General features: G+C 68.0%; 1 protein-coding gene across 9 annotated transcripts in view; it reads right to left on the minus strand.

The window, feature by feature from the left end:
- DNMT3A (DNA methyltransferase 3 alpha) overlaps nt 1–18884 on the minus strand; it is a 46943-nt gene that overhangs the window by 14695 nt on the left and 13364 nt on the right. For 7 of the 9 annotated variants that reach the window (XR_011738573.1, XR_011738572.1, XM_065833697.2 and 4 more), the window contains 3 exons: nt 8169–8508; nt 3936–3982; nt 3175–3321 (listed from right to left, as the gene is read on the minus strand). Coding sequence is in view for 7 of the 9 variants with exons in the window: in XM_065833697.2 (XP_065689769.1) it covers nt 3175–3321; nt 3936–3982; nt 8169–8508 (534 nt within the window). In the remaining 2 variants the exon portion in view is untranslated. The remainder of the gene's footprint in view (nt 1–3174; nt 3322–3935; nt 3983–8168; nt 8509–18884) is intronic. The other 2 variants (XM_065833699.2, XM_065833696.2) reach the window with 1 other exon arrangement.

Raw genomic sequence — 18884 nt, forward strand, 5'->3', positions numbered from 1 at the left:
CCCTTGGGACCCCAAACACCCCCCAGCCAGAGGAGGGGGTGGTCACAGCGTGGGGTGCACCCAGGACCCCCTGGTGAGGGGCGCCAGGCACTGCGGGGCCATGGTGGGAGCGGGGGCGCCCGCTGGAGTTGTGGGAAGAGCCAGGAGGGACCCGACGGGTCTGTGGGTGAGGGGGGGACGGGGCAGATGGGGGACAAAGCCCCAGCACAGGCCCGGGCCCCCGGGGGTGACAAAGCTGCCGATTCCCGCGGGAGTGGCTCCTGCTTTGTCCCGGGGAGCGGGAGGAAATCTCCCATTGACGGTCGTTAAAGCGCGATAAGGGAGATGGGCAGGGATTGGGACATGGTGACAATCAGCCAACGCTCCTGCCCCCAGGCCACAGGCAGCTCTGCCAGCCCCGTCCCTGCTCCTGTCCCAGCCCTGCCCTCTCGCTGCTCTGTCTCCATCCCCATCCCATTTTCTGTCCGTGCCCCCCCTCCACCCCCAGCCCCATCTTCACCATCTCCATCCCCTGTCCCTGCCCCACCTCATCTCCATCCGCATTTCAATCCCCATTTCCATCTCCATCTGAATCTCCATGTCCATCCCACCTGACCCCATCCCCGGGCCCATCCCCACCCCATCCCTAGCACAGAATCATTTTGGTTGGAAAAGCCCCTCAAGATCGAGTCCAACCGTTCCCCATCCCCGGCACTGCCCCCTGTCCTGAGAACCTCATGTCCGTCTGTCCAGCCCTCCAGGGATGGTGACTCCAGCACTGCCCTGGGCAGCCTGTTCCAATGCCCCACAGCCCTTTGGGGAAGAAATTGTTCCCCAGATCCAATCCATCCCACCCAGCGGGCAGCAGCAAGTGCCCTTGGGGCTGCGGCGGGTGAGGAGGAGGAGGGAAGGCCAGGGGGGTTGGGGCCCATTTGTCCCTGTGAGCTGTGCCATGGGGGGGCCCTTCCCAGGGAGGGGTTCAGTCCCTGAGCCTCTGGGGACCCTGGCACCCGAAAGGAGCCAACCCCTCCATGGCACAGCCAGTACCGCACCCGGCACTGCGGGAGGGCAGGGACACGGAGCCACATCCCATCCCCAGGGACCATGTCGCTGACACCACCACCAAGTGACAAGTGGCGCTGGGCACGCGGCTGTCAGCCGGGATCGCGGGAAAAAGGCTGAGCCAGCCAGAAAATTACTCCGGCTTTCTCGCCGTAATGAAAAGAAAACACTTGCTCTTATTAGAAAAATACAGGAACGCTGCGCGCCGGTCCAGCATTGTTTGAGAGCGAGGCTCCTCAGAAGAAATATCTTCATTTTTTTAGCATTTTTTCCCAATTATTTTTGGCTGGCGGGCGATTCTGGCTGACCTGAATCTGCATTTGTTTTGGCGAGCGAACCGTGTATTGGAAAATTGTTACTCGGCGGCTGCAACCAGCAACCTCCCCGGCTCTGCCAGCTGCGGTTTGCTCCGCGCGCTCGGCGCGGTGCGGCACGGCCGGCAGCTCCTGCGCTGCCTGGCGCACGGTGCGGGCGGCGCTGCTGGGGCAGCACCACCAGCCCATGGCCGGAGCCCATGGGACAGGGTCCCATCCGTGGCGCTGCCGGCAGCCAGAGCGCGGCTGCACCGGGACCTGCAAACGTCTGCGTTGCTGGTGCCCCCCGCACTGGGCAGCGGCACCAAACCCCAACCGCGACACCACGTTTGGCAATCCGCAGCCTGGGGGTGCCCACCCTGGCTGGGGTACCCCAGGACACCCCCTGGCTCTGCCCTGCCAGAGCCTCTGCCCATGGGCAGCAGCCACACGCAGACCCCAGGGGTCTGGCAGTGACCCTCGTGTCACCAGCTGCCACCCCCCTGTGCCTGTGTTGGCCACCGCAGGAGGAGCTGAGCCACGGGATCCCCCGGCACAGTCACCCCAGCCATGCCAGTCCTGCGCCCCATGGGGACATCACGGCTCTCCCAGCCATGCCCTGTGCCACACGGGGACACTGTGGCTGTCCCAGCCACTCCCGGTGTCCCATGGGGACAGCCCGGCTGTGCCCCGACTTCGCTGTGCTCTGCAGGGACACTCAGGCCACCCCAGCCATGCCCTGTGCCCCATGGGGACACTGTAGCCATACCCTGTGCCCTGTGGGGACACTGTGGCCGTCCCAGCCGTGCCCTGTGCCCCATGGGGACACCGTGGCCGTCCCAGCTGTGTCCTGTGCCCCACGGGGACACTGTAGCCATACCCTGTGCCCTGTGGGGACACTGTGGCCGTCTCAGCCGTGCCCTGTGCCCCATGGGGACACCGTGGCCATGCCCTGTGCCCCACGGGGACACCATGGTCACCCTAGCTGTGCCCTGCCGGACACCCCGGCCGTGCCAGCCTCGCCCTGTCCCCATGCGGTGCCATCGTGCCGGAACTCGGCGGCGCAGGGCTATAAATAGCACCGGGGCGGCAGTGGCATGAGGAGACCCGTTGCCATGGAGACGCGCTGGCGGGGGGGCCGGCGCAGAGAACGGGGTCGTGGAGTGGTGGGGATGGGACCCCCCCGGAGCCCCTGCCCCACGGCCCCCCCCGAGCGGCCACCGGCACCACGGTCTGCACCAGGCCCCCCAGCTCCTGCCGCAGCCCTCCGCTGGGCCGACGCGGCTGCGTCACAGCGCACGCTGGTTCCCCGGGAAACCAGCAGGAACGGCACATCCCGGCACGTCCCGCGGGAGCAGGAAGGGCCCTGCGCTGCCCACACCGGCGGCTGCACACACCGGGGCCCTGGTCCACGGCTTCTGGTGGCCCCGGGGGGGCACAGGCTGGGGGAGCGAAGCCACCAGTCCTGGCTGTGCTGTGAACCGCGGTGCGGGCAGCGCGGTGGCACCATCGCCGCCACCATCCCACGGGCAGCGCCGGCTCCGCAGCCAGCCCCACGGCACGGCACAAGCCACGGTGCCCTGCAGCAAGGCCGCCCACCTTACCCGCCCTGTGCTGACCGTGCAGCCAGTCACCGCGGCACTGCCGGCAGCCGGCAGAGCGCTCTGCGCATGCCGCGTTTTGCCGGAGCCCTGCCCGCCATCATTAGCGACACTGCAATTAGCCCTGTGAGCCTTGGAGACAGCGAGACACCGCAGGGCCTGAGCCACGCAGCGCGGTGCCGCCCGCCCCATCCCGCACCACCGCCGTGCCGCGGTGCCCCCCGCGCTCCGGCTCTCACCTCCCTCTTCCAGCGCGCCAGCCACTCGTCCCGCTTCCTCTTGCTGATGTAGTAGGGGTCCCCGGCCTGGAAGGTGTGCCGCTGCATGGGCCGCTGCCGCAGGCTCGACTCCCAGCCCAGCCCGCCGCGCAGCCGCCCGCGGGAGCCCTGCGCCGGGGAGAGAGCACGCTGAAGGCTGCGGTGCTGGCGCTGCCGCAGACGCCGGGGACGGCAGCACAGGGGGAGCCATGGCCTGGGACAGGCCGGGCCCTGGGGGCAGCGGGGGGACACAGAGATGAGCTGTGCCGGGGACTGTGGGTGGCACCTGCTGGGACCGGCCCGGACGGGGGAGACGGGGGCACGGCCCCCCTGGCTCACAGTTGCACCAGGACTGGGATATACGAGGGCTGGGCATCACGCGGTGCCTGGCTGCACCGGGATGGCACCACCGGCATGATTTACCTGGGGAGGTGGGGGCTCTGCCTGGGGAAGCACCGTCCCACGGCAGGATGGCACCGCCTGGCCATGGCTCGGTGCTGCCTGGGCCCCCGTGCAGGGCAGGTGCTGCCGGTGCCCCATTGTGCCAGCTCCCCACTGTGCCGGTGCCTCACTGTGCTGGGGCCCCGCTGTGCCGGTGCAGGACCCCCCAACCCCCATCCCACCAGGAACCCCGTGGCTGCTGGTGCTGAGGGACAGGGGTGCCCATATCCCCAGTGGGCTGTGGGGCCGTGTCCAGCTCCAGTGGGGGCCGCGGTGCAGCCCCCAGCCCAGCCCATACTTGCCTCCATTTTCAGGCTGTCGAAGTTGTTTTCCTCCTTCTCGTCCTTGCCTGCACACAGAACAGAGAGGAGCCGTCAGTGGGGGCCGCTCGGGGCTGTGGGGCTGGGGGGGAAAGGGGTCCCACCTGTGACCCCCAGCCCGGCCCGGGGAAGGGTCCCCATGGCCACCGTGCCAGGCCTGGGCTGCGCTCCCAGCGACGCCGGCTGCTCCTGAACCCCCTCCCTGCACCCCGGCCTGGGGGTCTGGGGGCTCTGGGGTGCCGGGAGCGGCCCCGCTGGGGCCAGGGCGGCGGGGGAAGCACACAGAGCCCATCGGCTTCCTGTGCTAGCGGCACATCTCTGTGCTGCAGGTACGCGCCGAACCGCTGCCGGGAAAGCGGCTAAAAATAACCCCGACGGTTCCTGGGGCTGCAAACCTGCACACACCCTGAGCTGCGGAGCTGGGGGTGCACCGGTGCGCGCACGTGGGGACCCCCCCGTCCCGCGCCTTGCCGTGGTCCATCCCAGCTGCCACCGGCGCCCGCGCTTCGCCCCGGTCTCAGAGTCAGCCCGAAGAACACTATTGAATTATAACCCCTCGGCGTTTTGGTTGCCTTAATTTTGCGCTTCGAGATCAAGGCAAATGAACCATCACGAGTTCCTCACCAAATGGACCACGACACCCGGCCACCCCAGCACAGAGCGGGGCTGCACGGTGAGGGGGGCTTGGCTGGGACCCCCAGTGACCCCTTGCCGGCTGAACACGCTGTTCCGCTGCAGGGCACAAGCCCCGGTCACCCACCCAGCCCTGTGTGACACCGGACAGTCCCTCGTGGCACACGTGGACCCGACCCCGCGGCAGCCGGTCCCCAGCCCAGAAGCAGCGAAGCCAAAGCAGCAGAGCGGCCCAGAGCCTGGCTCGAGTGCTGGGGACACTGTGGGACACGGGGGGACAGGAAGGGGTGTGTGCCCGGGGATGGCTGGGTGACCTGCCCCCCCAGCCCCTGCAGGCAGGGCGATCTCGGGTGGGGAAACTGAGGCACAGGTGAGGGAGGGGACCCATCCAGTTCTGAGAGGCTGGTCCCCTCCAGCACCCCAGGCACCAGTACCAGCCGAACTGGGGGACCCTGGACAAACTGGAGGCCACACAGCTGCCACCCCCCGCCGTGCTGCCCTGTCCTGCTGTGCGGCTGGGGCGCCCAGCCCAGTGCCAGGCTGTCACCGGTGCCAGGGCTGCCACGGCCCATGGCGGCCCCGCGGCTGCAGCTCCTGCCTGAGCATCCCGACATGCCCGGCACGGCCGGGGTCTGGCACAGCCGCGGCTCCTGCCCATCCCGGCGCCCCGCGGCAGCGCCGTGCCCCATGTTGGCACAGCCAGGACACAGAGTCACCGACTGACGGCAGGATCCTGGCTGAGACCTTCCCCCCGGGGATTTCAGCAGGGACAGGAGCGGGGGCAGAGCTGATGGGGCAGTTGGGAAACGGTGCTTGGGCAGCGCTGGAAGGGCAGCGGGGCCGGGGCGGCGAGGGGTGAAGAGCCGGTGAGCAAGCAGCAGGAGCAGTGACGGTGCGGGACAAGGGTGCGGGATGCTCGGGGAGCAGGAGGGGCTGAGGGAGCCGGGAGCCGCAGCGCCGCCGGCAGGAGCCAAGCCGGTCGCTGGAAGGTGACGGTGGCGCTGCTAACCTCGGCGCAGACATGGCCGAGGCGCTGCAAATGGCTTCCAGGGAACGACATGAACTCTCGCGGCTCTCGCCGCTCCCCCAGACGGGCTCTGGGTACCCGGGGCTGCTGCTCCAACGCCATCACCGGGGCTCCCACCGCGGAGCAGCGCCGGGGCAGGCGGCACACGCCGCAGAGCGCGGCCGCGTTTGCAGGAACGCGCCGGAGAGGAGGGGAGGGCAGGAAAGAGCCTCCGGGTGACGGGCCGCGCCTGCCCGGCAGAACATGGGCTGCGCCGCTCTGCCTGCGCGGGGAGAGGAGCAGGAGGGCAGCACCGCGAGCACCCTGCGGGCTCATCACCGCGGGACGGGCTCTGCCACAGCGAGGGGAAAGGGCTGAACACCCCTCCTGAGGCTGCAGGTGGGACCTGAGCTGCTCACGGTGCACACGCACCCAGGGCTGCCTGCACCCCCTGCACACTGCTCCCCACGCTGGGGGTGCTGCTCTGGCTCGGCCCAGCTGGTCCCGCTCCCCTTGGCCACCGCGGCCAGCCTGGCACTGTGGCTGCGCCATGGCCCAGCCCAGCAGGCTCCCCGGCCGCCTGCACCGCGGCCACTGCGGCTTCTCCGCTCCCCGAGCTGCCGCCTCGGTGCCTCGTGGCTGCAGCAGCGGCTGCGTCGCTTGTCCCAGCCCAGCCCTGCCCGGCCCCACTCCATCAGAGTCATTTGGGTTGGAAAAGCCCCTCAAGAACATTGAGTCCAACAGTTACCCAGCCCTGGCCCTGCCCCATGTCCTGAGAACCTCCTGTCCGTCTGTCCAGCCCTCCAGGGATGGTGACTCCAGCACTGCCCTGGGCAGCCTGTTCCAATGCCCCACAGCCCTTTGGGGAAGAAATTGTTCCCAGATCCAACCTCAACCTCCCCTGGCGCAACTTGAGGCCGTTTCCTCTGCTCCTGGCGCTTGTTCCTGGGGAGCAGAGCCCGACCCCCCTGGCTCCAAGCTCCTTTCAGGCAGTTCAGAGATCAGAAGGTCTCCCCTCAGCTCCTGTTCTCCAGCTGAACCCCCCAGCTCCCTCAGCCGCTCCCATCACACTTGTGCTCCAGCCCCTCACCAGCTCCGCTCCCTTCTCTCCACTCACTCCAGCACCTCAAGGCCTTTCTTGGTGTGAGGGGCCCAGAGCTGCCCCAGGATTGGCGGTTTGGTCTCCCCAGGTCCCAGCACAGGGACGGTCACTGCATCGCTGTGGTTTGACCCTGCCCAGACATGACCGGGGGGTCTGCAGGGGAGCTGAGGGTCTCGCAGCGGGCGGGGAGGCAGGGCTGGGAGCCCTCCCTGGGCTGTGCACGTGGACCCACACCCACGCTCATGGACACAACACACCCGCGGGCCGGTGGAGCCGAGCCCCGCTGGGTCCCCCGGCCAGCCCCCCGCACCGGCCACTGCCTGGGACCACGACATGGGGCTCCGGGATGGAGACCCCAGCGCCTCCCTGTGCCCGTGTCACCCCCGCACCGAGGAGCGTGTCCCGTGTCCCCGTGCTCAGAGGGACCCGCTCGGGCTGCAGTTTGTGCCCATGGCTTCTGGTCCCATCTCTGGGCACCCCTGGCAGAGCACGGCTCCCTCTGCCCTCCCTCCGGCAGGTGCTTCCGCACCTGGATCCCAGCCCATCCCATCCCATCCGACCCTGTCCATCCCATCCCATCCCATCCCATCCCATCCCATCCCATCCCATCCCATCCCATCCCATCCCATCCCATCCCATCCCATCCCATCCCTGCTCCAGGTTGAGCAGCCCCAGCCCCTCCAGCCCCTCGGTGGCCCCTCACTGGGCTCTCTCCAGTCTGCCCATGTCCCTCCTGTACTGGGGAGTCCAGCACCGAGCAGAGGGCAGGACCGCCCCCCCGACCCTGCCGATGCTTTGCCCAGCGCAGCCCAGGGCACCATTTTCCTGCTGTGCCCAAGGACCTGCTGCTGCTGCACGGTTGGTTTGGTGCCCACCGGGACCCCCAGGCCCTCCCCACCACGCTGTTCTCCAGCCAGCATGTCCTGTGCACACACTGGTGTAGGGGCTGGTGCTCAGCGCGGTGCTGAGCCGACGGCCTCGCCTGCTCCCTGCAACGCCCAGCGCAGCACCGGCACCAGAGCTGGCATCTCCTCGGCACCGGGACAGCGTGTCTGCGGGACCGCACCACGCAGGTGCCTCCCTCGGCAAGTGCGGGGCTGCCAGGCAACGCGGCACAAGCACCGGCGGCGGCGGCACGCACCAGGGCACGCTCGTGTGCCGGCAGGGGCACCAGCATGGGCTGCGCTGGCAAGACAGGGACTGAGCTCCGTGCCGCGTCCCTGCCGGGGAGCAGAGCCCGGCGGGGAGGGGGACGCGATGGGACCAGCACCCGAGGGCAGCCCCTGCTCTGATCCGCGCCTCCACCCCAACCCCGTGGAGCACGGAGGGGCTCAGCCCTTCCTCCACCTCCTCCTCCTCAGCCCGGGGGCCGCCGCAGCCCGGTCCCCTCCCGGGACAGTGGCCGGGGGTCCGTGGCGGCACCGCGGGCAGAGCCGCACCCCGCAGCCGGGAGCCCTCGGCGCTCAGGTCTTACTTTTCTCTGCGGCCTCCAGGAGTTTCCTCCTCCCGCGTTTCTTCTGGGGGTCGGAAGGGGCCAGCTCACCCTCATCGGCCGGGGCGTCCAGGCCCTCCTTGGGGGTGCAGCGGCCGTTCTCCAGCGCCCGGCCCGTCTCGCCGTCCGGCAGGCTCTCCGTCTCGTCCTCCTCGGGCCGCCCGCCCTTGGGGCTCGCGCCGCCCTCCTCGGCGCCCTTCCACGGGGCGCTGTCCCCCTCCACGTCCCCGTTGGGCAGCGGCTCGGCAGGGTTGGCCTCCGGGCAGGGTGGCGGGCACTTGGGGACAGCCGCAGTGTCTTTGGGGGTGTCGCTGCTTTCCACCTGCCGAGAAGGAGAGGGAAAGGAGTTGCGGCGGGCGCTGGTGGGGGGACACAGCTCCACCAGCACCGGACCCCATGGCGGGAGCCCTCACACCACATTGTACAACCCCATCCAGCCCTGTCCTTGTCCCTGCCCCTGTCCTGACCCCACTTCCCAGCTCAGCACAGCAGGACGGGTGTCACCGGGGCCATGACACAGCGCTGTGACAAATGCACATTGCACCAAAAAGACCAAGTTCCACGTCCTGCATCTCGGCACACGGGGCTGGCGCTGCCTGCGGGCGGGACAGGGCTACACCGGCACCCTCAGGACGCAGACACCATGGGGACCATGCACTGTGCCACGGGACCTGCAGAACCAGGACAGACGGACACGACATCATCAGGAACAGGACACGCTGCTGTGACAGCCGCAGGATGAGGACAGGTTGCCATGGGTTTGTCAGGACCAAGCCAAGCCGCCATGGGACAAAAGGACCGGGCCAGGCTGTCAAAGCACCCTCAGGACCAGGACACACGGACATGACAGCCACAGGACCACGACATGCTGCCAGGACATCCTCAGGAGCAGGACACGTGGCCACAGCACCTTCAGCACCAGGACACACTGCCGTGGCACTCTCAGGACCAGGAGACACCACCACAGCATCCTCAGGACCACGACATGCAGCCACAGCACCCTCAGCACTGGACACCGTGGCGTGGCACAGGGGCAGGCAGGTGACCCACATCACCCGCGACACGTTCCTTTCCGGGCTTAAAAGGGGTCGAGAAGAAAGACGGGGACAGAGTTTAGGGCAGGGCCTGTTGTGACAGGACAAGGGATGATGGTTTAAACTAAAGGAGGGAGATTGAGGCCGGACATGATGCAGAAATTGTTTGTGCTGAGGGTGGTGAGAGCCTGGCCCAGGTTCCCAGAGAGGTGGTGGATGAACCATCCCTGGAGACATCCCAGGCCGGGCTGGACGGGGCTCTGAGCACCCTGAGCTGGTGCAGATGTCCCTGTCATGGCAGGGGGACTGGGGGAGCTGGGAAGGTCCTTCAACCCAAACCATCCTGTGGTTCGATGGTATCACAGGCCACATCACATGATGATCAGCAATAAAAACAGAGCAGAGGGGGTTGCGTAGTTTGACACCTCTTGCTGAGGAACTGGCACAACGTCGGCCTTGTTGGCCTCCCCCCGACTCTCACCAACGCTTGGCCCTGTCACCACCACCACGAAGCTCCTGTCAACCAAAGCAGCCCCTGACACATAGGTCCACCCCTTCTGCCCTGTCCCCTCTGATGGTTCACAGCCACCCATGGCGCTCAGGACCAGGACACACAGCATGGCAGCTCCAAGACCAGGACGAGTGGCCAAGCCAACCTCAGAACACAGACACATTGCAGTGACACCCTCAGGAGCAGGACATGACGGCACGGCATCCTCAGACCAACACCACATTGATATGACACCTACAGGAGCTGGACACATGGAGGTGACACCCTCAGGAGTGGGACACATGGATGTGACACCCTCAGGAGCGGGACACACCACCATAGCACCTTCAGCACCAAGACACAATTCCCTGGCACCCTCAGGAGCAGGACACAGGGACATGACACCCTCAGGAGCAGGACCATCTTCCAAGGTACTCTCAGAACCATGACACACTCCATGGCACCCTCAGGAGCAGGACACGGAGCCGTGGTATCCTCAAGACCTGGACATCCTACCATGACATCCTCAGGACCAGGAAAAACTGCCACGGCACCTGCAGGACCTGGACACACGGACGTCACAGAATGGCAGCACCACAGAATGCTTTGGGTTGGAAGGGACTTTCAAAGATCCTCGGGCCAAACGTTCCCTGGGACACCTTCACCCAGGCGGGCTGCTCAGCGCCATGTCCACCCTGGCCTCGGACTCTCCTGGGGACGGGGCACCCACAGCTGCTCGGCACAGCCTGTGCCAGCGTCTCACCACCTCTGGCACACCATCTCTCCCTCACACCCAACCTAACCCTCCCCTCTCCCAGTTCAAAGCTGTTGCCTCTTGTCCTGTCACTCCAGGCTCTGCTAAAAAGCTTTTATCCATCTTTCTTAGAAGCTCCTTTAAGTATTGAAAGGCCACAGAAAGGTCTCCCCAGAAAGAAGGTACACAATGCTATGGCACCCTCGGGATGAGGACACAAGGATGTGACACTACGAGGACCTGGATACACCGCCATGACACCTTCAGGACCCGGACACGGAGCCATGGCATCCTTGGGACCAGCAGACATGGGCACGACACCCTCAGGACCAGGACACAACAGCACAGAATCACAGAACCGTTTGGGTTGGAAAAGACCTTTAAGATAGAGCCTAACTGTTAACCTCACGCTGCCAAGGCTGCCACCACCCCATGTCCTGAGAAGCTCCTGTCCGTCTGTCCAGCCCTCCAGGGCTGGTGACTCCAGCACTGCCCTGGGCAGCCTGTTCCAATGCCCCACAGCCCTTCGGGGAAGAAATTGTTCCCCACATCCAACCTCAACCTCCCCTGGGCAACTTGAGGCCGTTTCCTCTGCTCCTGGCGCTTGTTCCTGGGGAGCAGAGCCCGACCCCCCTGGCTCCAAGCTCCTTTCAGGCAGTTCAGAGATCAGAAGGTCTCCCCTCAGCTCCTGTTCTCCAGCTGAACCCCCCAGGTCCCTCAGCCGCTCCCATCACACTTGTGCTCCAGCCCCTCACCAGCTCCGTTCCCTTCTCTCCACTCGCTCCAGCACCTCAAGGCCTTTCTTGGTGTGAGGGGCCCAGAACTGCCCCAGGATTCGAGGTGTGAATGGCACCTTCAAGAGCATGACACAGCACCATGTCACCCCCAAAAAACAGGACATGGAGCCGTGGCCTCCTCAGGACCAGGACACACAAGCCTGACACCCCTAGGACAAGGACACAACGCCACGAAACCCTCAGGAGCCAGACATGCTGTCATGACACCTTCAGGACAAGGACACGCTGCCACAACATCCTTATGATAAAGGAAACCAAAGCCATGGCACCTCCAGGACCAGGACACAGCGCCATGGCACCTCCAGGACCAGGACACACCACCATGGCACCCTCAGGACCAAGACACGAGGAGGTGACACCATGAGGACCTGATACACTGCCAGGGCCCCTGCAGAACCAGGATGAGTGTCCGTGAAACCCTGAGGACCAAGACAAAGTGGAGATGGCAGCACGAGCACCGGGACACACGGCCATGGCGCCCTCAGGACCAGGACACAAGGCGATGACAGCACAAGGACCTGCATACATTGCCATGACACCTTCAGGACCCTCCACCATGCCCTCAGGGCCAGGACGGGTGGCCTGTGCGTGTGACAGGAAGGGACAAGGCGTGTGACAACCACACGTGGGTGTGCAGGGCGGCCGGGGAAGCTGTACAGGTGTTCCTGCACAACCGGCAGAGCCAGGGACTGTGACGTGTGTGTGGGCACGGGTGACAGGCAGAGCCAGGCCTGTGCCGGTGTGACACACGGCTGTGACACACTGCGAGTGTGAGAGTGACGGCGAGCGAGTGTGACAGGCACAGCCGGAGCCTGTGACGTGCACGTGTGACAGGTGGGCACAGCAACACCCGCAGGGGAGTGTGTGTGTGTGACAGGCAGGTGTGTTGTGTGACAGGTGTGTGTGTGACAGGTGTGTGTGTGACCGGCAGGTGTGTGTGTGTGACAGGTGTGTGTGTGACCGGCAGGTGTGTGTGACAGCTGGGTGTGTGTGTGACAGGTGTGTGTGTGTGTGACAGGTGTGTGTGTGTGACAGGTGTGTGTGTGTGTGACAGGTGTGTGTGTGACAGCCGGGTGTGTGTGACAGGTGTGTGTGTGACAGGCGTGTGTGTGACAGCTGTGTGTGTGTGTGTGACAGGTGTGTGTGTGTGACAGGCATGTGTGTGACAGGCAGGTGTGTGTGACAGCTGGGTGTGTGTGTGACACGTGTGTGTGTGTGACAGGTGTGTGTGTGACAGGCAGGTGTGTGTGACAGCTGGGTGTGTGTGTGACAGGTGTGTGTGTGACAGGGGTGTGTGTGTGTGACAGGTGTGTGTGTGTGTGACAGGGGTGTGTGTGACAGGGGGGTGTGTGACAGGGGTGTGTGTGACAGGGGGGTGTGTGTGTGTGACAGGTGTGTGTGTGTGACAGGTGTGTGTGTGACAGGTGTGCGTGTTACAGCCGGGTGTGTGTGTGACCCACGGTACCAGTGCCCATGGGAACCACGCAGCCATCCCCAGCTTGTGGGTACAGCGGCAAACGTGTGAGCGTGACAGCCAGGGGAAGGACCGGCTGTATCGGCACCCACCGGCACGCCAGGCCCCAGAGCAAGTCTGCGCGCCAGGCAGCACCAACGTAAGCGCGGCAGACGGCAACGCCGCGGGGCTGGGGATGGCATCACCAGTCCCCTGCCACACTGGCAGCGCTGGGGGAGCCGCACGGCACGGTACAGAACACCACAGCACGGCACGGAACACCACGGCATGGCACGGAACACCACGGCATGGCACAGAACACCACGCCACGGCACAGAACACCACAGCACGGCACGGAACACCACGGCACGGCACGGAACACCACGGCACGGCACGGAACACCACGGCACGGCACAGAACACCACGGCACGGCACGGAACACCACGGCACGGCACAGAACACCACGGCACGGCAGAGCACGGGCCAGCGGGAGCAGCAGGGGCAGCGCAGTCAGAGCGAGAGGCGCAGCCGGCCCGGCGGTTTCCGTGGCGAAGGAGAGTGAAAGTGCTGCTGCGTCACTGCGACAGCGGCGCCGGGCACACGGCGCAGCCGCGGCACGGGGGGCTCTGCCCGCGCTGCCTGTCTGGGCCCCAGCCGCCCCGCGCCCGGTGCCCCCCAGGAGTGCTCCCCAGGGTCTGACCCACACCACCCCGGGGTGTCTGTCCCCAGGGCCTGGCCCTCGCCAGCGCGGCACAGCGCAGCGTTCGGTCACCAGCACCGTCCTCCCCAGGGACCCCGTACGCTGCCCCCGGGCGTGGGGCACCCAGCCCAGCCTCACGCCGCCCCCAGCCCCACGGCCCAGCACCTGAAGCACAGACACCCGCGGTGCCGGGAGCTGCGGTGGTGACACCCGGCCCCATTTCCTGTGCCCCACACTCGCCTCCGCCAGCTTGTGCCCCCCAGCCCCACACTCAGCCCCCAGCCCTGTCCCCCCACCGCTGTTCCCACAGCCCCACAGTGGGGGCTTTGCAGGGCCCAGGATGGAGGGGGAGGCCCCAGGTTTGCTCCCAGCCCGGCCAAGGCACAGCTGCATGCACGGGGAGGGCAGGCAAGCCCTGCCTGCCCCTGCCTGCATCCTGCCTGCCCCTGCCTGTGCTCTGCCTGTCCCTGCCTGTTCCCTGCCAGTGCTGGAGCACAGCCCTCATCTCTGCCGGGGGACACAGAGAGGAGGTGGCTGCAGGGACCCTCCTGCCCGTCCCCAGCAAAGTCCATGTCCCAGGACGCACTCTCCGGTGGCAGGGAGCCAGGGGCAAACGCCAGGGTGCCAGGAGCAAAGGCCGCACTGCCAGCCAGGCTTGGCGTGAGCCCACCCTCCCCTGCCCTGGGGCTGCCAGGAAGGGGACACCAAGACGTGGGGCAGGACCTCCGGGGGGGTGGCAGGTGGGGGAGGAACCTTTGCTCCCCAGAGCACCCCGGATCTGCACCGTGTGCTCACGGCGGTGCATCCCCGCCGGCTGCCGCGCAGGCGCCTCTCCCTGTGCTGGCGGCCACGGCCCCGCGGTGCCGGCTGCTTCCTGCCGGCCCGGCCGCCCCGCTGCGGCACAGCCGCTTCCACCGCTCACCGCCGGCCCCAGCCCGCGTGTGGGGGCCAGGGGGCCGAGGGGCCGCGAGTGGAGCGGGGAGGAGGGGACAAGCTGCTCCGCAACCTGCAGCGGGTTGTGAGGGGCTGTGAGGTGGGAGGGGGTGCTGGGGACCCTCGCAGGGTGTCCAGCAGCACTGGTGGTGCCACAGCCGCGCCAGCACAACGCCCGGCTGACTGCGGGGAGCCGCTCCCGAACCCCTCCCGTTGTGCCGGGCTGGCACCGCGCAGCCTCCGCCGCAGCCGGGCTGGCCCCACTCCCACCTGGGGACAGCGCGGCGGTGTCACTTGTGCCAGGGACATGCGTGCACTGGGGTGGGGCCACCGCGCACCCAGACACCGGGGACACGCGAGCTGCTGCCGCCATTTCACAGGGTGCCTGGCAGCCTCTCCTGTGCCGGCCGACAGCCGGGGAGGGCACGGCTCAGCCAAGCAGAAACCATTGCCACGGGACGGTGGGGGGACGTGCCAGGGCACCACGGCAGTGCCAGCCGTGAGCGACCGTGTGCGCGGCGACACGAAGGCTGCAGGACCAACCTGGGTGCGCCACAGCCCCGAGAGCCCGGCCACGAGCCGCGGCGCTGGCACAGGCTGCGGGGACAGCGCGGTGTGTCTGGATGTGGCCCCGGAGCAGCACAGGGAGCAGCACCAGCGGTGGGATGGACACCAGAGAGCAAAGTCCTGGCTGGCGCAGGGAGGGAGGCGGCAGCACCGCGGTGCCTGTGCTGGGAACCGCGCTGGCTCTGGCACCGACTGTGCCGGAGCTGCTGGAGGGGGCTGAGCCAGCGGGGAAGGGGCTGCAGCAGCTGCAGTGAAGGGGAGGGAGGCTCAGGACAAACCACAGTGGGGCCGAGGGGCTGCACCCCAGCCCTGCGCCCCAGAGCCCCTGCCAGGGGCTGCAGCAGAGGACAAGGCGAGTCCGTCCCACGTCACTCCTGGGAACAGACGGGGGTCCCCGCTCCCACCGCAGGCCCCGGGCCTTCCCGCTGCGTCCCCCGTGCCCCCACACCAGCGTTCGGCCGAGCTGCCGGTTGTGGGGGGGCCCGGCCGCCCCCAGCCCCGCTCCCACCTCCCGCTCGGGGCCGCATCCTGGACATGGCGCCAAGAACAATCGCAGGGGCCGCGTGGGCTTCCCGGAGGAAACGGGAATGCTGGTGCACGCTCCGGATTTGGCAGCAGCGGGGCTGGCGGAGGCGCTGCTGCGGGGGGCTCGGTGGGGCTGTGGGGGCTTGGTGGGGCTGCGGGGGCTCTGTGGGGCTCATGGAGCTCTGTGGGGCTCCATGGGGCTCCGTGGGGCTGTGGGGGCTCAGCCCACCCCCCCAGCAGGACGGGGCCTGGGGGTGGCAGCCGCCACGGGCACACGCTCCCCTTGGGTGCCGGGATGAAGTGTCACCGCGGGGCTGGGCAGCACCACCGCGCCGGCACCACGCACACCCCACCACGGCCCGGCAGAGCAGATGGGGCTGCTGTGCCACCCTGGCCCCACGGCCCTGCTCCGGCCCTGCCGTGGCAGCCCCTTCTCGCCAGCACAGAGACCCCAGCCTGCCGCGCTTTCAGGAAATAGGCATCACCGCACCTCTGCCGTGGCCTCACCGGCGCGGCACCTGCTCAGCCCCAGCTCCCTGCCCGTGCCGGGGTCTCCCCGGCTCTGTGGTGCTGCCGGACAATGCCAGGAATCCGTGCCAGGCAGGCGGTGGGATGGGACACACGGAGGTGAACCCCAGGCAGGACAGGCACCGTGTCCCCTCACACCACAGCCTGCCCGGACAGGACACACAGCCCACCCTGCACCGCAGCCGGCGCGCCCTGGTACGGCACCCGTCCAAACAGCCCCACACCTCCAGCCCTCAACAGCCACCTGGCCAAAGCTGGCACCGCGACTCCAGCCCTGCCGCCGCTTCCCTACCTGGTTGGGTGCAGACCCCAGCTCACCAGGCTCCCGGTGCTGCTGCTCCGGCACGGCCGCCGGGCCAGGGAGGGGAAGGGGAAGCCGGGACCCAGCCCAGGGCGCTGCCCCTCCCGGCCGCCCCGGCGCCCGTCCCGTCCCCGCGGAGGGCCCGGCGGCCGGTCGCCCTTCCTGCCCACCCACCCGCTTCCTCGGCGCCGGCGCTGGGAACAGGCGCTGCCTTTCTGCCGCTCCCCCTCCGCTGGGCCCCGCCAAGGCCGCTGCTCCGCCGGGAGCCCCAGAGCCCCGCGCCAGCCCCGCCGCCGCGCTCGCTGCCGGGGGGACGCCGGGGGGCCGCGGCCGTGGGCTCACTGTGCCGGGGACACGTGCCCGTGCTGGGGACCCGCACCGACAGAGGGACAGGGACCCCGATGCACCGCTCCCCAGGGGAGCCTCGTGCCAACCCCAGTTCTCAGCACCAGTGGCAGCTCCAAACCCCGGGGGTCACGGCCAAACTCGGGGGGACACAGGATGGGGCACCCCCAGGTCACGTCCCCTTTGCCAGGGGGAAGGTGCTGGGGGAGTTGATGCCATCCACAGCACCCTCTGTGGAGCCACCGGCCCAGGGGACATCCAGCTGCCGAGCCCTGGCGCGGCACAGTTTGGCACAGCGTGGTTTGGCACTGCATGGCACAGCACAACTCAGCATGGCACAGCACACCACAGGATGGCACCATACGGCAGAGTACGGCTCACTGACACCCGTGACACCTCATGACACCCGTGACACCTCATGACACCCCGTGACACGCGGCTCCTCTGTGATCCAGTTACCACCACTGGGCAGGGCTCCCCCACTGCCCGGCTCCTGCCAGGCTCATTCATCCCTGCCCGTCCCAGCCAGGCCTGCCTGCAGCGGGCAGCGCCATCTCCTCCCATCCCTGCCCGTCCTCCGCCCGGCTGAACCCCGATGGGGTCCCCAGGCTGCGCTCCCCACCCCACGGATGCGCTTGGAAGTGGGGGGGTGGCTCCTCAGTGCCCAGAGACCCCGGCCCCACGCCGAGGCCCCCATGCAGTGGAGCTGTGTCCCCAGGCAGCGCTGGGTGCTCAGCACCCTCCTGCAGCACGTCTGCCCGCTGGGTCCCTGCCAGCAGCAGCTTGGGGACCTCGGGGGTTTCCCGAGGAGCCAGCTCGCTCCGCAGGGTCCCGGTGCCGCGCACCAGCTCCCCTCCACGCCGGTGCGGTGCCCCCGGCTGGGGCTCCCAGCAGGAAGGCTATTTTTGGCAGCTCACACCCAGCGGGGGCTCTCCCGGCCTCCTGGCAGTGCCGATGGAGCCGCCAGCCCCCTGGTTTGGCAGCAGGAGCTGCCGGCCGGGTCAGCGCCACGCACGGGGCAGGTGTGGCCGCACGTGATGGGCACCGCGGCCAGCCCGCCAGGGCCTGCCCCGTGCCGCGGCACCACCGCCATGCGCCCACCCTGCTCCGGACCCGCCGTGCCGGGGGACGCTCCCGGGGCTGCCGGCTCTGATGGCCAGAGACCTCCTGGTTCCCAGGCTCCAAGTGTTCCTGACGACTTTCCCCAGTTGTTCCCGTGCCAGCATTGTTCTTCCACCGACACGGCTCTCCCCGCCCCGGCACGTACCTCCCGCCCCGCCGGATTTACAGCTGGCGCTCGGAGCCGCCCGCTCCCCCACCGGCTGCCGGCCGCGCCGTGCCCCGTCGCACCCCCCACCCCAGGCGACACCGTCCCGGCCTCCCCGGCCCTGCCGCCACCACCGCCAGACTGGGACGGGCAGGGGATCTGGACAGGTCCAAGAGCAGGGTTAACCCTTTTCTGCAGCCAGACACCTTGGCTGAAAGGTTTTGCAACCCTCTGGCAGAGAAGCTGCCCTGGCGGGCACAGGTGACAGGGACACTGCCCAAGCCCGGGCCAGGGTAACCATGTGCACCCCCTCTCCGGAGGAACCTCTGCTCCTGCAAACACCGCGTTCACGGTGGCACCGGCAGCCAATAGTGCTGTGTCCCACCAGCTGGTGGAGAGGAAGCCACCACGGCTCCACAACCAGCACCGTGACGCACCACGAGCCACCAACTCCACGAGAGCCCTGGCCCCATGTGCGCTGTCCCAGTGCCCCCCAGAACCAGCTGCCACCCGAAGCCCTGAGCACCCCGTCACCCCACGGCCCCTCTCTGCCGGTACCGCAGCCAGGGAGCACCGCACCGTGCTCCCGTGCCGGCCCCCGGCAGCTCGCCGAACCCCACACACCCGAGCGGGCATCGCCTGCGCGGCAGGAGCCAGGGAAGCTGGGGGGACTCGGCCCTGCGGCCCCACATCTGCCTTGTTATTGCAGCTGCTGGCGCGAGCCCGAGCCGTGCACCATCGCCCGGGGAGCCGGGGGCTCCGCTCCCTCTGCCCAACTGGCCCTGCAGCTGCAGGACCGGGCAGATCCATGGCGGGGACATGGGGGTGCCAGACCCAGAGAGCAAATGCGCGGCGGGACCTCGACCACAGCACGGGGAGCGCTGCTCCCGCCGGGCACAGGGGCACAGGGGGCTGGGGAGGGGGACGCTCCTGTCGGCCGCTCCGCCGCCCTCGGGCTCTGCTCCGGTGAGCAGGGGCGGCAGGTCAGCCCGGCACGCCGGGAG

The sequence above is a fragment of the Patagioenas fasciata genome, chromosome 3 (genome assembly GCF_037038585.1).
Source record: "Patagioenas fasciata isolate bPatFas1 chromosome 3, bPatFas1.hap1, whole genome shotgun sequence".
In the NCBI taxonomy this organism is placed as follows: Eukaryota; Metazoa; Chordata; class Aves; order Columbiformes; family Columbidae; genus Patagioenas; species Patagioenas fasciata.